The sequence below is a fragment of the Triturus cristatus genome, chromosome 1_1 (assembly GCF_964204655.1).
Source record: "Triturus cristatus chromosome 1_1, aTriCri1.1, whole genome shotgun sequence".
NCBI lineage: Eukaryota > Metazoa > Chordata > Amphibia > Caudata > Salamandridae > Triturus > Triturus cristatus.
The window spans coordinates 1,048,704,657-1,048,722,761 of NC_140579.1; the positions used below are offsets into that span (position 1 = coordinate 1,048,704,657).

The following is an 18,105-nucleotide window of genomic DNA, read 5'->3' on the forward strand; positions in this document are numbered from 1 at the left end:
GGTTCAGTCGGATAGAGATCGGTGGTTTGAAAGTGCGAGAGACTGGTCTTTGGTCAACATGACTTATTGGGCAAAGCCTCGATAGGCGCAGGTTGGTCTGGCGTCATCCGCCTTCCATTTGAACTCTAACACAATTTGGATCCTACATGTCCAGCTCTACAATCTCATTTATTTCCTGTGGAGGTGGCATCGCTGTTTTTGTTTTTTGATGAATATCACTTACTATGTCTGATTCACATACTATGGGGTCGAATGCTGGGGATGCAAGTACTCACACAAATTGATGCCCCAGGAAAGTGGGATTGGATCACGTTCCCAATACTGTTGAGGGTGGGCGAAAGGCACTCTGCAAGTTTGGAGTAGTGGGTAGTTTTGTGACCGTTGTGCAGAGAGGCAGGGTGGGTGTTGGGGGGAGGAGGGGTTTGTTTCAATTGTTTTGAACTTTGTTTTTCTGTGATGGTAGTGATATATTTCGCATATCCAAGAACACTCTGGGCAAGTAGATCTGACACGTCACAACCTGGGGGTGGAGGGTTTTTTGTTGAGTATTGTTTATTTTATGCAGCAACATTTTTTACAGCACTAAAGGTCACAATTCCTGCTTACGTCACAAGGTGATCGAGGTTATTAGGGACGCCAACCCATATCTTCCTTGGGCTGCCCGCAACTGCTGAAACAGAGTGGACTCCCACACGCATATGTCGCACACCCTTCTTTCCATGGTGTCACCAAGGTCCAATCCTAAGCAGGTTTCCCTCGCTCCAGTAAAATGTCCACACGCCAATGGGAGCACACATAGATCTTAGGTTCCTCATGTGGAACGTTAAAGGCCTTGGGGACAAAATCAAACGAGGGATAGTCCTCCAATATCTGAAGAGGCAAACACCAGAGATAGTCCTTCTACAGGAAATGCACCTAATTGGCAACTCTTGCGGAGCATTAAATAGGTGGGGATATCGATTAGTAGCACACGCGGGGTTTACGTCCGGTTCAAGTGGAACGGGGATACTTCTACGCATCGTACATAAGACCTGGAACGATGATCACGGCAGATATGTAGCGCTCACCAGCACGTGGGAGGGGAAGACACTGAATGTCTTATCGGTCTATGCCCCCTTGGACTGCAGCGACCTCGCGTTGCAGGACCTGGGAACACTTCTCCTCCACCTCCCGCTTGGCCTATTGGTGTTGGGAGGAGACTTTAATCTCGCGATAGACGGGGCCAGGGATCACCTCCTGCCACGCAGGGATCCCCTCGGGGGATCTCAGCTCGCCGAGTTTGTCCGCCATGGGCCTTGTTGATGTCTGGCGGCAGCTTAATCCCTTCGCAGTACAATTTACTTTTCACTCTGGGGTCCACAACAGTCAATCGCATATCGATCATATGTTCACTCATGCACAAGACATCCATGAGTTCTCAGAGTGCCGCTGTCTTGCACGCGGTATTTTGGGCCACTCACCTATCCTCACCACCATAACCATAGGCGCGTCCCCGCAACGCAAGTCTCTCACCATAAAACCCTGGGACCTTAATATATCACAAAAAGACGCTAATCAAGGAAACCGAACTGTACTTTAAAGAAAACGTAGGGTTGGTCTCTTCGGCCCAAATTCTGTTGGGTGCATTTGGTGCAGTGGTAAAAGGCGGAGCCCTAGCTTTGATGGTCGGTCATGAAAAGGAACTCGTCAGGCATATAGCGGAGCTCGAGACAGATTTCCTAGCACGGGAGAGGGCACTTGCACTCCTGCCTGATCAGGAAGCGCAGCACACACTTGCGGTGGTGTGTCTTGACTACCAGCGACTCCTCGCAGACGCTACCAAAGCAAAGTACAAACTAACCCGGCACAGGATATATGAGAATGGGGGAGAGGACTGGTAAACTCCTTGCCTTGCTGGAAAAAAAGGAACAACTGTCGAGATGGGTCCGCCTCCTAGGTGGGCCCAATGGGGAGGCAATCATTGATCCTCAACGTATAGCAGAAACATTCGCCACCCATTTTGCGTCGGTGTATACCTCCCCGTGTGCCACGCAGCCACTCGCAGCGGTTGAACTGCTCTCAACTATAAACGTTAACCGCCTATCCCCAGAAAATAGGGACTCCCTTGATAGCAAATTCACTGATCTGGAAGTCCAAGTAGCTATACAGAATGTCCGCTCGGGCAAAGCTATGGGACCCAGCGGACTTCCGATCGAATTTTTTAAGCCCATGGCGTCAAAAATATCCCTCCACCTATTACAAATGTATACGGAAAGTCTCCAAAAAGCGTTACTGCCTGCAGATGTCCGACTGGCCTCCATAGTGGTGATCCATAAGCATGGCCAACCGCCGAATGAGTGCAAGTCTTACCGTCCCATCACACTCAACAGTTGAAGCCAAAATACTAGCCAAATTGCTGGCTAACAGGCTTATCTCCCTCGTATCAGATCTGATACATCCAGACCAATCAGGCTTTATGCCTGGGCAGAATACAGCCCTGAATTTAAGACGACTGCACGGGGTCCTAGGTAGACGTCAGACGATTAGAGAGGATGCCGCTTTGTTAGCATTAGATGCCACAATGGCTTTCAACACCATCGAATGGGACTTTCTCTTCGCTGTACGAGAGGATGGGCTTTGGGCCCAAATCCATTAACTGGTTCAAATTATTGTATGCTTGCCCAACCGCTCAGGTGGTGGTGAACAACCACCCCTTCAGGTCGTTTCAATTGGGAAGAGGAACCTCACAGGGGTGCCCTCTCTCGCCGCTGCTTTTCGCCTTGGTACTGGAGCCACTCGCGGTATGGATCAGGGGAGACCCACTTATCCGCAGCCTGAAGTGGACGAAGAGCCATGAGGACCGTATTTCACTTTACGCAGATAATATTCTTTGATATATGGCCTCACCACCTCGGGTCCTGCACATATTTCATATATTTGGCACCCATTCAGGCTACACTATCAACTGGGCTAAGTCCCAGCTCTATGTACTGTGGGGGGCACCACCATGCAACCCTCAAGGGTGTGACATTCCTGTGGCACCGAGGGGCTTCTGCTACCTCGGCGTATATCACAACCGATCATGTCCTGTTTTACGAGTCGAATCTGCTCGAGCCCCTGACGCCTCTCCGAGCCGACGTCAGGCACTGGCGCTCTCTCCCCCTCACCCTCCTGGGATGCGTAGCTCTCTTAAAGATGCTAGCGCTCCCGCGCTTTTTACACGCTTTGCAAAATGCTCCAGACAAGATCCCGAACACATACTTTAATAATATTGAACGCACCGTGCGTACGCTACTATGGGATGGCCGAGCCCCATAAATAGCAACCAAAAAACTAACGGCGGGGTGGTATGATGGGTGCATCGCCCTACCGGATATTAAGCTTTATTACCAAGCATCCCAATTGGTCGCAGTTAACAAATGGGCTCATGGGGCCCACGATGATCCAAACTTCCGCACTGATCGGGGGTTGATGGGGTGGGTGGGGGGGGGATACCAAAGGGCACTATATTAGAATCCCTGGAAATTGAACCTCACAGGGCCCACCGCGCGCACCGTGGGGACATGGCACAGGGTTAACAACGCAATCAATGAAGAAACCGTCACACTCCGATGATTAGATTAATGGTAGAATCTTAGTTCTCCATACAGGGTTAACAAACACATGGGCTGGCACAATACCATCACGCGAGCCACACCACTCTGGGAATCAGAACGCCTGGGTCGCCTCGGCACTTGTCCAGGGTTCGACAAGTGGGACCTTATCGGCATCTCAACTGTGGGAGATATGTTGGTCTCAGGGAGGTTGACTACATTCACAGAACTCCAGCAAAAACATCAGCTTGCACCGACCGAAACCTTCCGCTACTTACAAATAAGTCATGCCCTTAGAACGACTCTTCCCAAGGATGACCCCCATATCTGAGGCTTCACCGTTGGAAGATAGATTAACACTTGACCCCATGCACCAAAAAGCCATATCACTCACATACAAAAAACTTTTGAACAACCGCCCTGACCCCTTGATATGCCCTAGGCACAATTGGGAAGCTGACCTAGGAGATGACTGGCGAGACGCTCTGGCTTCTCCCAGGGAGGTCGCGATTCCTATGAGACTACGCCTGGTCCAATAGAAAGTACTTAATCGTGTGTACCTAGATGCTGTGATTCTGGCCAAAATAGGTGGGAGAGATGACCCGATGTGCCTTAGAGACTGTCAACAGATAGAGGCCTCATTCCAGGTCATATGGGATTGTCCCGTGATACGGAAATATTGGGATGATGTTACCATGCAAATGCAAAGGGCGGGAGGTAAGACTTTGGAGGCCACCCCACAGCTCTGTCTTCTTAATATTCGGGATGCTACTGACCTCACCCAAAAGGAGAAAATGTGGGCCTCACTGGGTTGGATCATAGTAAACGAAACGTTGCGCAACACTGGGGGGTGGGAGCTGCCCCTACTGTGCGCGACTGGGCAGCAGATATGGAACTAGCAATGATAGCTGAAAAAGACGTCTTTAAAAGCAGGGGTTGCCCTAAGAAATGGGATCGTAAATGGGGTGGGTGGAATAAGTACAGAGGTGACATTTGCCTATCCCGAACACTTGAACTGCAGCAGGACCGGTTCCAAATGGCGGACCTCTCCAACATTGAGAATGTCAGTATACATGGGGATGAGTAATGTTAACGTAAATTTTAATATTCGGTTGCTAGAAGCTGCATACTTGTGGTATATGACTGTAGTACAAAGCCAAACTCTGATCGATGATTGTGTTCGACGCGGACAATGGGATTCCATGTGACTGTAAAGGATGCAATCTTGCAGTGCTTCTTTTCCAGAATGAGACTCAGATCCATCTGCTGTACTGCTGATTTACGTTTGTTTTTGATGAATAAAATGTTTAATTTAAAAAAAAAAAAAAAAAAAAAAGCGGTGTCAATGTGGAAAGCCTCTACGTGCATAATACATAACAGCCACAGCTGCAATGCCCAGACACCAAGGTAAAACGATAAGTAATCAGTCTTTCCCTCTGCGCAGGATCTCTTACTCAAATATATTTTGGAAATTCTCAATTTTTCTAAAATCATCAGCTTATGAGTTCTGAAAATGCATACATTCTCTTCATGCTTTTCAATTTTTGTTTACTTATATTAATTCATCCAAGCAACAGCTTCTAATTCAGTAGGTTGGTTTGCACACAGGAGAGCTATTTATAGGTAGCGGGGGAGTGGCTGCCAGCAGCTTACGAGCTACTCGTAGGGGACACCTGCACTGTGCTGAAGGGGATGTGGAATGCAGAGAGATAAACCATACCTGGTAGGACTACCTGCAAATTAAGATCTTTTTGGTTGAAATCTTGGCAGCTATGAAAGAAATATTGGGATATCAGCTACACGCAAACTTATTTTCTATAATACTGGGCCTTGGACCCCTCCCCCCCCCACCTTGCTACACCAATCAAAAAGTAACATGGTGATAATGTGATCTGAGTGACATTTGCCATTAATGGTTTTCTAGAAAAGAACCCTCACCAGCAGGAATAACTATGGAATATCTTGGCAACGGAGTAACTGACTGCAGCCCTACTAGACTCAAGGAATACATCTGAATCAGTTTGGGAGACACTTAATTATTTTTTATCCCAGGGGCATTGTTAGACCACTATCCCAACACGTTGGCGAGCCCTGAATCTGTCCTATTATAAGTGAGCACTGGAGCTCCTGCAGGTAGGGTTGGTTGAGGGAGTGTGTGTGTCGGTTTCTATACCCAGACTTCAATTTTACCAGTATCTTAACCCAAAAGTTCAAATTAAAGGGTCTTGTTTCAAGCTCACACTCACTCCCTCTACCCCAGGTTCATCCACTCCATTGAGTTGTTCCAAAGAGCCCTGGCTGTGACACCCCCTTCATTAGTCTAAAATTACACCCCATGCCGAGCCCAGACTTTTTATGCTCCTTTATTCAAACCACACTGTTTACTACATACACAATCCTTATTCAGTCCACTATTTCCCCTTTACCCTGGCTCTCCAACTGTCCAAAGACTGGGTTGTTTTGACCCTCTTTAAGCAAATATTGACACAGACCAGCTCTGGTTACAACACTTACAATATAGGTTCTGTACTCTGATATTATCCCATATCCAATGGTTTATACCACTCCGTGTGTGGTGTGCCCTTATATCATCTTTGGCATTTTCACAGTCGCTTCTTGCCAGTCCAACGCCATCCCACCCTGGTTTTGACTGCGGTTGTCTCCCAAACTCCTGTCTTCCTTACCCTCGTCTTTGCACAGGGCGTGGCCTGGTTGTAGACGATGTGACTAGCTTTTTTGTCTAACTTGGTCCACAAGGCTTTTGCCTTCCAGTAGTTGAGCCGGGATTTTAGTTTTTGGTAGAACTGGAGTTGTCCATCTGGTTCTGGTTGCAGGCCCAGACATCGGCAGAGCTCCTGGAAAGTCCCAAGTGTCTCCTCACCGCTTCTGGCCAAAAGAAATTTGTCAAATACGGAATGGGCTGTGTTCTGGGAACTGGATGCCTCCGGTGGGGCCATCTTTTTGTCACAGGAGCACTGCCAGGTGGTGAGTGCCTGTAAGAAATAACACAAATATGTTTACTTTTCAATAAGGACACAGAAAAAAAAATTCTAAATCAGAAATACAAGGCTTTTAAGTGTAGGCATACAGGTAGGTGGATGTTTCCCACAAGGGTGGCAATACTGTGGAGCAATTCTCTTCCTGTAAATAAATAATGCACTTGCCACTGTAACAGATCAGGTAGTAAAAGTGTAACCTTAGGCCCCTTCTTCCCCATGCTTCCACTCCCCCTTCCCCTTCCCCCCCCCCCCCACCAACAGTTCTGCAGGAGGCAAGATTCACTAGTTGTGTGTGGTTAGTGCAACATGAGAATGACATTGCAGGTCTATTTTGGTTACCAGTCTTTTTCTGATGGAGACAGTAGCGAAGTGAGGCAAAATTTATTTTACCAAGTCTGCCAAAGAAGACTGCTGCGACAATCAAAGAATTTCATTATAAACCTTTCCACAATATGTCCTCATTAGGGAGTACACCTTTCCCGGCTGCACCAGAACCTCTCACCTCTCCCCAAACATCAAAGATCCAAGACCCAACCTATTTCTGAACTCCATTTTCTCCTGTTGACATAGCACATATAAAAGTATTGGAAGTGAGCTGGGTAAGTGCTTTGTCAATGCCAGACAACTATAGCATTTTGTCTAGAAAGGAGGGTTTTTGTTGCATATATGGCAGGGCCCTGGATGCAAGGGATGTTGTGTGCCCACCAGCGTGAAAATGTATATTTGTATGTATATGGAATTTCTATAGCACAAACCTAGCCAGAAGGCATCAGAGCACTGTACGAGGACAATTTCGAGCAATCAAGTCAACAATTGATAGGAGAGGTAGGTGTACTGTGCGTTGTTAATGAGCTGGGATACAGTGTTCATTAAAGAGGTCTTCAACTCCTTCTTGAATTGGAACAGCGTTTTGGTAGTCCAGATGGATATGGGATGCAATTCCCTATCTCGGATGTTGCATGGAAAAGGCCTGCTGTTTTGCTTTTGCTTTTTTACACCTAGTCTGTAGTTAGATGGTGTCCTGGCTGTGGGTGTGCTGCCAATCGCTAGAGATTGAGAGTTTGTCTGCAAGATAAGCTGGGGTTGCTGGCCGCGATAACTTCATAAATTATGCAGCTAGTTTTGAAAATGATTCTGGCTGGCAAGGGGAGTCAGTGGAATTCCATCAGGATGGAGGTGAGGTGGCCATATTCCATCAGGCCATGGAGGAGTAATCAGGGCCAGCGTGAAGTCTGGGAGGCCATAGAGCAGAGCTTTATCACCATCAAGATGCAAGAGTCTGAAGGCTTGAACAGAAGTTGTGAAACCGCTTTTTGGAACAAATGGTTTCACTTTCTTTAGAAGAGAGAGAGCTGGTACAAGGCTGGCTTTGTGTTTTTTGAATTTTACTCCTTGAGGGTGCAGTTGGTGCCTAGGTTGAAGCCAAGTGTCTTGGCATTTGAAGAAAGTTGGGGTCCAGAGCCATCAGGTTCATGTAATTGGGCCAGGTTTATACTATTTTTTGTTCTTTGCAAAGAATAGAAATTCTGTCTTGGTTGGGTTGAGCTTCAGGTAGGCGCTGGACATCCAGGTCTGGATAACTGATGTCCAGGCACCAGTTAGAGGCACTAGATGTCAGAGGAGACTTTCAAGTACTGTTGCTTATCAACTGTGTAATGGTAGAGCACAATGCGTCTTCATGTAAAGGCTGAAGATTGCAGGAGACCGTAGAGAACCCTGGGGGACCCAACAGGTGATAGGGATCATTTGGGACCTGAAGGCATTTGTTTCTGAAAACAGAAGCCCTATTTGGAGATTCGTAGTGAGAGGAATTGAATTATGATATAAATATAGGTCCTATAGGAACGTTGGTTTCGCCCAACACCCAGGAGATATCGTTTGGATTCAAGGACAATGTACATGTTTGTGTCCACTGGACATGTAGGCCCAAGCCCCTACTGCACAAATCCTTAGGCTGCCAGGTTACAGTACCAGAGTATGGAGCTTCTATAACAAGACTGCCAGTCACTAAAGACAAAATTTGAGTACAAATGTATAATCTGTTCAAACTTCTTAAATTCTCTACTATTATGATAGAGCGCGCCCTAAAGAAATGCTGTGAGCTCAGTTAACATCACTCACAATGGTACAATACTTGGGTGATCCGGTTTTCCTCAAAGTCTGGGCTTCTAATATAATTATATAGAACTATGATTTCTTTCCGATATATTCAATATATCATTATACCTTAGCAGGGAGGCATAAAAATGTCCTCTCCATGTCTATTTAATGAAAGCACAGTACATACTGATTTTCAGTTGTTCACTCTTGATGAAGCATGTATTGTTTAAGATATCACATAAGATAATTATATTTACAAGACAGGTTTACCAAAATTGGAAAAGGTGAAGCGGTGCAGTGCTTGTGGAACATGAAAACACATTTACTTAAAATGTACTCTTCATAGTCGAGTTGATAAGCACTTTCAATCTAGTGACTCCCCACAAAATCAGGTGGGCTGTTTCAGCATATCCTTGTAGGGTTTGAAAAATGAACATCAGTGGCAGGTATTGGTAATGGAGTTAAAGGTTTCCACCAACATAAACCAGTATACAGCGGCAGCAAATTCTACTCAAAGAATTACACAAGTGTCAGGCTCAGGGCTATAAGTGGGCTGGGTCCATCCGTGTTTGAGACGCGGTAGTAATTAAAAGCATAATATTATATTTATAACTTATTTATAAAGACAATGATCGATTTCTGAACAATGAAACATTAAGGTAATCCAGGTCAGTAATTTAGATCGTATTTACATTTGAAGTTTAACTTAATCTTGCGGTCCCTAATATCGTTAGCCATTTCCAGGCTTTTGTGTTTTTGTATTTTATTTCTGTAGAATATTACTCTTCCATAGTGCAATACTTTGAACTCAGCCTCCTCCAGGTATGTATTAAAGGCCACAATTGTGTGCTATTGAGTTAAGGCTGAAGGCAGTGCAAGGTTCTCCCAGTGGCCGTCAGTGGGTCAAAACGATGTTCAAAAGCCATGATCCTCCAGTCCTTGGCCATTGCTCTGTGCCATCTGCGTAGAGGCCAAGTATTCCAGTTGCAATTGGGATTCTAGGTCAGGACCGGAGGCGAGGATTATGCTATTCTTTCCACGCTTTATTAATAGCAGCCATTCAAAGAAACTTAACTACCATTCCCATGAACCATAGGGAATAACAAAGTTTGAACAATAGAGTGTCCCAGTATAGAGTGTCTGTGTGAGTCCACCAATCACAGGGCTACACGGAAATCCTAGTCCTCTCTCCTCTTCCATTCCTCCTCTTTCTTCGCTGCTTGCAGCCAAGTTAAGTCGTGGTTTTTTGTCTCTTCATGTTTCACTGTTGACTGCCTGGTGCTTATGTTATCAGGTGTATTGAATTCCAATGTACTGTAATCTCATGTTTTGCTTTCCGCTTGTTATCTGCTTGGAGCGCTTTCAGATATTGTGACGCGATTGTTATTTCGGTAGGGCGGCGCGGCTGTCGTCCGCTGCCCGCCTGGTGTTGGTGTGAAGAGCTTCTTGTTGTTTTATTACTTAAAGCTGAGTTAGTTCCTTTCACCGCGCGTCAGCCGCGCCTTGGCAGACTCGCGTTCGGCTGTGGGAACGCCCTCCCTAGCGGCTTAGTTTCAGGCTCGCGGCATTCCTCCGGCCGCTACAGGGCGCATTGCGCCCGCGACGCGGCGAGCATTCCAGAGATTCCGCACATTTCGTGCTGAGATCTCGGAGTCTGCTCGCCATGTCGGAGCCTGCCGCCTGCTTTCAACGCCCTGAGGGGTTTATTTCTGGTGCTTCCAGCGTGTATTCAGGCCTGTGAACGTCCGCCCGAGTCAAGTGCTTGGCTGGGTCTGTATAATTTCCGTCATCAGACTGTGCTGGCATGTGCGTCTTCTAATGCCTGGGGTCTGTTTTTATCGCTGGTATGCTCCTGTTGAACGCTCTCTCTTGGAGTCTGTAGTGCAGGACTACCTGCAGGGACCTAGAAAGCAGGCCGCCCTCTCAAGGTTACATAGGGCTGAGTAGGTCCTGGGGCTTGCCCTTTCTGCGAGTACTGCTCGCTCTTGACTTTAGGCCGAGACCCAGCCCCCCTTAGCCAGAAGTTTCCCTCCTTGCAAGCTACCCCACTTACCTAATCCGGTCATCTTCGCCTGGGGTCCTACCAGGACGAGATCTACACTGATGATCAGTGGGAGGAGGACCCACTAACGGCACTCCAGTGGGATGAGGATTTTTATGACAAGGTGGATGAATCCATCTACAAAGCGGTGGAGCAGGCAATTGGTCCGTTAGAGGACCGACTTTCCCACCGCATTGAGCTGGCCTGAGAGAATCTGGCCAAAGCTACCCAGGCCACCCCGGACCCAGGCGTAACACATGCCGACTCTCAACCCCCACCCGCTAAACGCCCCAAGGAGGCTGGGGTTGATACGGACGCCTTTGCCCGCCTTAAACGAGCCTTTCCTTGCAGATAAGGCCCCACCTGTGGCTCCTGAGCCCTCGGGAGATACCGCTTGTAACGGAGACTCCCTACCTCGGATCGGGCCCCCCTTTCTTACCCTGTCCAGGGAGTCCTTTCCGCTCAATCCTCCCTGCTCGGACAGTCCATCCAAGCTTTCATCCACAGACTCGGTGACCCCAGGAACCCCGCCCCTCTTTCTCTTACAGGAGCCAATCCCGAACAGCGACCCACCGGAAGGACAACCCCTGATACCCGGAAGTCCCTCCTACCCGTTCCCCGCCGGAGACAGAAAAGCCGGAAGACAGGAAGCAGAAGTCGTCGAAGGATCGTGGAAGGAGAGTCCGGCAGGAGATACGACGAAAGGAGAGGACGAGAGCGGCGAACCAGAAGAGTGGTCGGAAGACTGGTGGAGTCCCCCGGAGGAGGCTGAAGAGCGGCCGTAACTCGGATGAGAGTTACGGCGGAGCCCGTGAGTACCAGCTTTCTTTCAGTATAGCACTCTAAAGTACCCGTGTGTACCCTAGGTTCTTTGTACATAGATGTATATAGTCTCTCTCCTGTTAGCACCCCTGCACCCTAATAGGAGCTCTCAGTATCCATTGTACAGCACCTCACGCTTTGTACATAGTATCCCACTCAACCCCCTTTCCGAACACCCATCTTTCTTCGACTTGTCCCTCTTTCGCCTCGTCCCTTCTCCTCACATTCCCCTCCTCTTTATCACTCCCGGGTGAAGGTTACGGCAGCGACATAGTGTCCGCAGGTCTAACGGCTCCCTCTGTGTTTTTGTCTCACTGCCCTCCGAGGTGTCCGTCCTTCCCCTTCCTGGGACCAACGTCGGCGACTTGGACAGCAGAAGACCTTCGGTGACGACAACCACAACCGACGGGATCCCACATCGGTTCCACCCCTCCACCTGCAGAAGACCCGTATTCTATCCTGTTGCACACCGTACCTTGGACTCAATAAAGTAGACTATTGCACACTATATACGGCCTCCTTGCCTGCTTTTCCAGCCCGCCGAATCCCGAAGATCACAGGTGGTGTCAGAAGTGGGATTAGCTGGAAGCATGGAGGCCGTAATAAAGAAAATGGCGGAGAATCAGGAGCAGATGGGGATAATGATGGAGCGGTTCTTGAAGACGGCCGAGGACGATCGCGGCCAACTACACGATGTGTTAAAGGGTCAGGGGACCACCCATGAACAGGCTATGGGGAAACTGACCACTGTGTTGGAGCACCAGAGACCAGCCACCTCCCTACCCTCAGTGGTACTGCAAAAATACGTACCCGGGGAGGATCCCGACTTTTTCTTTACCAATTTTGAGAGATTGGCACAGGCTGCAGCATGGCCTGCCGACCGCTGGGGTCACTACCTGGGTCCCTTATTGACCGGCGAATTACAGGCGGCGTACCAACAGGCGAACGTACAGGGTACCACACCGTATGGGGACCTAAAGAAATGCATCCTTGAACGGTTGGGTATCGACGATGAAACTTATCGCAGGAAACTACGGCAAATCAAGGAAGGACCCCAGGAAACCCCGAGAGCTCTATCCTTTAGGATTAAGGACCTGGCAAATAGGTGGTTGAGACCGCAATCCTCCACCATGGACGACGTGTTACAAAAAATCTACCTGGAACAATTTCTGATGTCATTGTTGCCCGGCACCCAAAGGTGGGTACGACAACATGCCCACCTTACCCTAGACACTGCGGTGGAAATTGCGAGTGCCTACAGTAGGGCACAAGAGATCCAACGAAGTAAGGAAGATCCACCCCCCAAACCACATCCCTCCATAAACCTCCGGCCTCCCCGTCCGTCTTTCGAAAGGCGACCGGAACCAATCCCCCTGCTCCCATACCCCGTACCTCTCCGACCTAATAACCCCGGACCCCAGTGTTACCATTGCGGGGGTTTTGGTCATATTGCTCGGTTGTGCCCCCAGAAGGAGGAACCCATGGAGGTGGGACTCGCCAGGAATTATGTGTGTTCGGTCCCAGGCATGTCACCTCCGTCGTTCCGCTGCCCTGTAAGCTTTGATGGACAACCACTTATGGCCCTGGCTGACTCGGGGTGTCGACAGAGTGTTCTCCGACCCCAGCTCTTGCCTCAACCGGTGGGGCCGACGTCAGGTACGGTCGCCATTCAATGTGTCCATGGAGACACAAAACAGTACCCCACTACTCAAGTTCGGGTCCAACACCCCAAAGATCCTGGAACCACCCTCTCTGTTGGTCTTGTCCCCACTCTACCGGAACAGGCTATTCTGGGAAGCGACTATATGGGACTACCAGGACTTCTGCAAGAAACAACTGATTCCCTGACCCGTTGGTGGGGAGAAGCCCCGTTCCCTCAAGGACCTGTTTCCCCTAGGACTGAACCCAAACCACTGAAACCCAAAGCCCAGAAAAAGAAGGAGAGACGTGAATACACCGGTGTCTTCCCAGTGACCCTCGAAGAACACCCGTGGCAGACCGACAGAGAATTCAGGGCAGCCCAGCGAGAGGATCCGGTGCTGCAGGAAGCATGGACCAAGGCAGTAGACCACGAGGATCCTCTTATAGTAGGTCCCTACTTCTTTAAGAAACATGGGTTGCTATATCGGAAGGGAGGGACCCACCAAAAACCACAATTACTCATACCCGGTCCCTTCCGGGAGAAGGTGCTCTTTCTGGCCCACAGCCACCTTCTGGGGGGACATTTCGGAGACGAGAAAACCAGCCAAGCGATCTTAGACAGGTTCTATTGGCCAGGGGTACACCAAACCATCAAAACATACTGCAGAGAGTGCCCGGTCTGTCAAAAACACAGTAGATACCAACCTCCAAGGGTACCCCTACAACCCCTTCCCCTCATTGACGTCCCTTTCAGCAGGGTAGGTATGGACATCATAGGGCCCTTGCTACCTTCCCGAAGTGGTTGCCGATACGCCCTAGTAATCGTGGATTACGCCACCCGTTTTCCCGAAGCCCTTCCCCTACGACAACCCACCGCCCAAAACGTTGCGAAAGCTCTCATCACTGTGTTCTCAAGGGTAGGATTTCCCCGGGAGATCCTGACGGATCAAGGCACTCCCTTCGTCTCCTCCCTTATGAAACAGGTCTGCTCCCAACTAGGGATTAAACAGATACGCACCTCGGCGTATCATCCACAAACCGATGGGTTGGTGGAACGATACAATGCCACAATAAAACAAACCCTAAAGAAACTATTAGGGCTGGAGGCGAGGAGGTGGGAGGAGATGTTACCCCTTGCCTTATTTGCAATACGTTGCAAGACGCAGAGCAGCACAGGATATTCACCCTACGAACTGTTGTATGGCCGACCCCCTCGTTCTCTATTGGACATGGCTCAGGAAGCCTGGGAGGCAGAACCAGATCGCACCCGCCCCCTCCCGGAATATATGGAGAACCTCAAAAACCACTTGTCTCTAATAAGGGACATCGTACATCAGAATCTTACACAGGCTCAAGAGAAACAGAAGGGTCAGTATGATAGAGGCACAAAACACCGGGTCTTCTCAGTGGGAGACCTAGTTCTCTTAATGATGCCCTCTTCCGACCAAAAGCTCCTTGGACAATGGCAAGGTCCCTATACCATACTCCGACAAATAACCCCTGTCACCTACGAAGTACAACTAGACCCCACACGGGGTACCACCCAGATTTATCACGTCAACTTACTAAAAAAATGGGAAGGTCCTCGTCCCGTCCTGGCCGGCTCTATGGGTCTGGAACCCCTTTCTTTCTCCCCTTGCATAGACCCCGCCCTACCTCTGTCCCTGAGTGTAGCCCTCCAACATCGTCTCTCCCCTTTACAACAGGTGTTTTCCTCTTTGCCTGGTCACACCTCCATTACTGAGCACGCCATACAGACGAGTCCGGGGAAAGTGGTCCGACAAAGGCCTTATAGGGTCCCTGAAGCCCGTAGAGCGATCATACACCAAGAAATCGAACAAATGTTAAAACTGGGCATTATAGAACCCTCTGTAAGTGACTGGAATTCCCCAATAGTGCTTGTACCCAAACCTGATGGGTCTGTTAGATTTTGTATTGATTTCCGGGAGGTCAATAAGATATCATCCTTTGACACATACCCGTTACCCCGAGTAGACGAGATGGTCGAGCGTATAGGGAAAGCCCAGTACATATCCACTCTGGACCTTTGTAAGGGGTACTGGCAGATACCCCTCAGAAAAGAAGACCGAAAGAAAACGGCATTTTCGACCCCTGAAGGTTTATATCAGTTCCTCGTCCTCCCCTTTGGCCTCCATGGCGCGCCCGCCACATTCCAACGGGCCATGAATCATATCTTACGTCCCCACACTCAGTATGCAGGGGCCTACCTCGACGATATAGTTATCTACAGCGACACCTGGTCACAACACTTGGAGCATCTCCATAACGTCATTTCCTCTTTGGGCTCCTATGGGTTCACGATTAATCCAGCCAAAACCACCATGGCAGCCCAAACCGTTAAATATCTGGGATACCTCCTGGGTGAGGGCCTCATACGGCCCCAGAACAGCAAAACAGAAGCCATCCATTCCCTCCCCTTCCCCCAGACCAGAAAAGACTTGCGGGCCTTTCTGGGCCTCCTTGGTTACTATCGCAGGTTTGTGCCCAATTTTTCCCAAAGGGCCGCCCCGCTCACTGACCTATTGAAGAAAGCCACAAAAACAGAGGCCATTCTGAAAAACCCGACTCCCCTATTGTGGCATGCATTTAACGATCTGAAGAATGCCTTGACCTCCGATCCCGTACTAGTTAGTCCGGATTACACACAACCCTTCCTCCTTCAGACAGATGCTTCCGAACAGGGTTTAGGGGCAGTACTGTCACAGAGGGACCACGAGGGGAACGAAAGACCCATCCTGTACCTCAGCAGGAAACTGTTTCCTCGAGAACGGAATTATGCCGTCGTGGAGAAAGAAGCTTTGGCGATTAAATGGGCAGTGGACAGTCTCCGTTACTACCTAGAAGGACGTGACTTTACCATCTACACCGATCACGCCCCCCTTGAGTGGATGGCCCGGAACAAGGGGCACAATGACCGTGTCCTGCGGTGGTTCCTGGCCCTCCAACCATACCGCTTCAAAACAGTACACCGAAAAGGCACAGAACAGGGTAACGCGGACTTCCTCTCTCGCTATCCCCTGTCCACACCGGATACAAGAAAGACAGCTAGGGAAAGGGAATGTAACGGAGACTCCCTACCTCGGATCGGGCCCCCCTTTCTTACCCTGTCCAGGGAGTCCTTTCCGCTCAATCCTCCCTGCTCGGACAGTCCATCCAAGCTTTCATCCACAGACTCGGTGACCCCAGGAACCCCGCCCCTCTTTCTCTTACAGGAGCCAATCCCGAACAGCGACCCACCGGAAGGACAACCCCTGATACCCGGAAGTCCCTCCTACCCGTTCCCCGCCGGAGACAGAAAAGCCGGAAGACAGGAAGCAGAAGTCGTCGAAGGATCGTGGAAGGAGAGTCCGGCAGGAGATACGACGAAAGGAGAGGACGAGAGCGGCGAACCAGAAGAGTGGTCGGAAGACTGGTGGAGTCCCCCGGAGGAGGCTGAAGAGCGGCCGTAACTCGGATGAGAGTTACGGCGGAGCCTGTGAGTACCAGCTTTCTTTCAGTATAGCACTCTAAAGTACCCGTGTGTACCCTAGGTTCTTTGTACATAGATGTATATAGTCTCTCTCCTGTTAGCACCCCTGCACCCTAATAGGAGCTCTCAGTATCCATTGTACAGCACCTCACGCTTTGTACATAGTATCCCACTCAACCCCCTTTCCGAACACCCATCTTTCTTCGACTTGTCCCTCTTTCGCCTCGTCCCTTCTCCTCACATTCCCCTCCTCTTTATCACTCCCGGGTGAAGGTTACGGCAGCGACATAGTGTCCGCAGGTCTAACGGCTCCCTCTGTGTTTTTGTCTCACTGCCCTCCGAGGTGTCCGTCCTTCCCCTTCCTGGGACCAACGTCGGCGACTTGGACAGCAGAAGACCTTCGGTGACGACAACCACAACCGACGGGATCCCACATCGGTTCCACCCCTCCACCTGCAGAAGACCCGTATTCTATCCTGTTGCACACCGTACCTTGGACTCAATAAAGTAGACTATTGCACACTATATACGGCCTCCTTGCCTGCTTTTCCAGCCCGCCGAATCCCGAAGATCACACCGCTCCAGGGGATGAGGACGTCGCTGGTCCCTCCCGTCCTTGGCTTCCAAACCGCCCGGCACCTCAGGTGCCTGCCCCAGATCTTTGTGCAGACATGTTGGATCCGGACAACATTCTGCATCCGAAATCCTCTGACTGGGCACCCTGTGAAAAGGTGGTCCAATATGTGGCTAGCCATATTCGCCTGCCGTTAGAGGCCACAGCGTAAAGCTGTCTTAGGGCGGAGTGCCCTCGCCCCTCTTTGGAGGGCAAGGTTGCCGCCACCCCCGATATATACCCTCGGATGGCAACCTTTTTGCAAAAATTTGTCAAGGGCCCTAAAAAGGGTATTGACAGATATCGGCGGGCTTGCCAAGTCAAGCTTTTAGACGCCCTGGGCCCAATTTCCAAGATCTGAGATATGGCGGAGGAGGCCGAATCTGTGGGATCTCTTAACTCTCCCAAAAACCTCTCCGCTTGGGCCCAGCGCATAGTGGTGTTCCTCGGGAACACTAACTGCGCAATCTCCACAGATCAGCGCAGGTCCCTTTTGACCAAGGTTGACCCCAAATTTGGGTACCTGGCCGACTCTGAAGCTGGGCCTGTCGCACAGGGCGGCCTCTTCGGAGAGCCGTTCCTTAAAGAGCTTGGGCGTTTTGTGAGCACCTTTACGTCTTTGGACAGAGCTCAATCTTCGATACAAAAGGTGTTCCGCCCTCGGGATTTCCGAGGGACCGGGCGAGGTAGGGGGCGCTCGTTCGGCCGTCCAAACCAGAATAGAGGACAAGGCTCCGACGGCGGGCAGTACCAGGATCAAGCCCGCTTTGGAAATCTCTATCCAACACAAGGACGTCGTGGCAAGCACAGGGGCGGTCGAGGCGGTG

At 49.8% G+C, this 18,105-nt stretch overlaps 1 protein-coding gene across 1 annotated transcript in view; it reads right to left on the reverse strand.

Moving 5' to 3' along the window:
- The window catches only part of LOC146871500 (F-actin-monooxygenase MICAL1-like), a 147,273-nt gene extending 140,744 nt beyond the window's left edge, over nucleotides 1-6,529 (reverse strand). The window contains exon 1 of the mRNA XM_085647101.1: nucleotides 6,257-6,529. Coding sequence (XP_085503227.1) covers nucleotides 6,257-6,529 — 273 coding nt within the window. The remainder of the gene's footprint in view (nucleotides 1-6,256) is intronic.
- Between the last annotated feature and the right edge of the window lie 11,576 nt (nucleotides 6,530-18,105).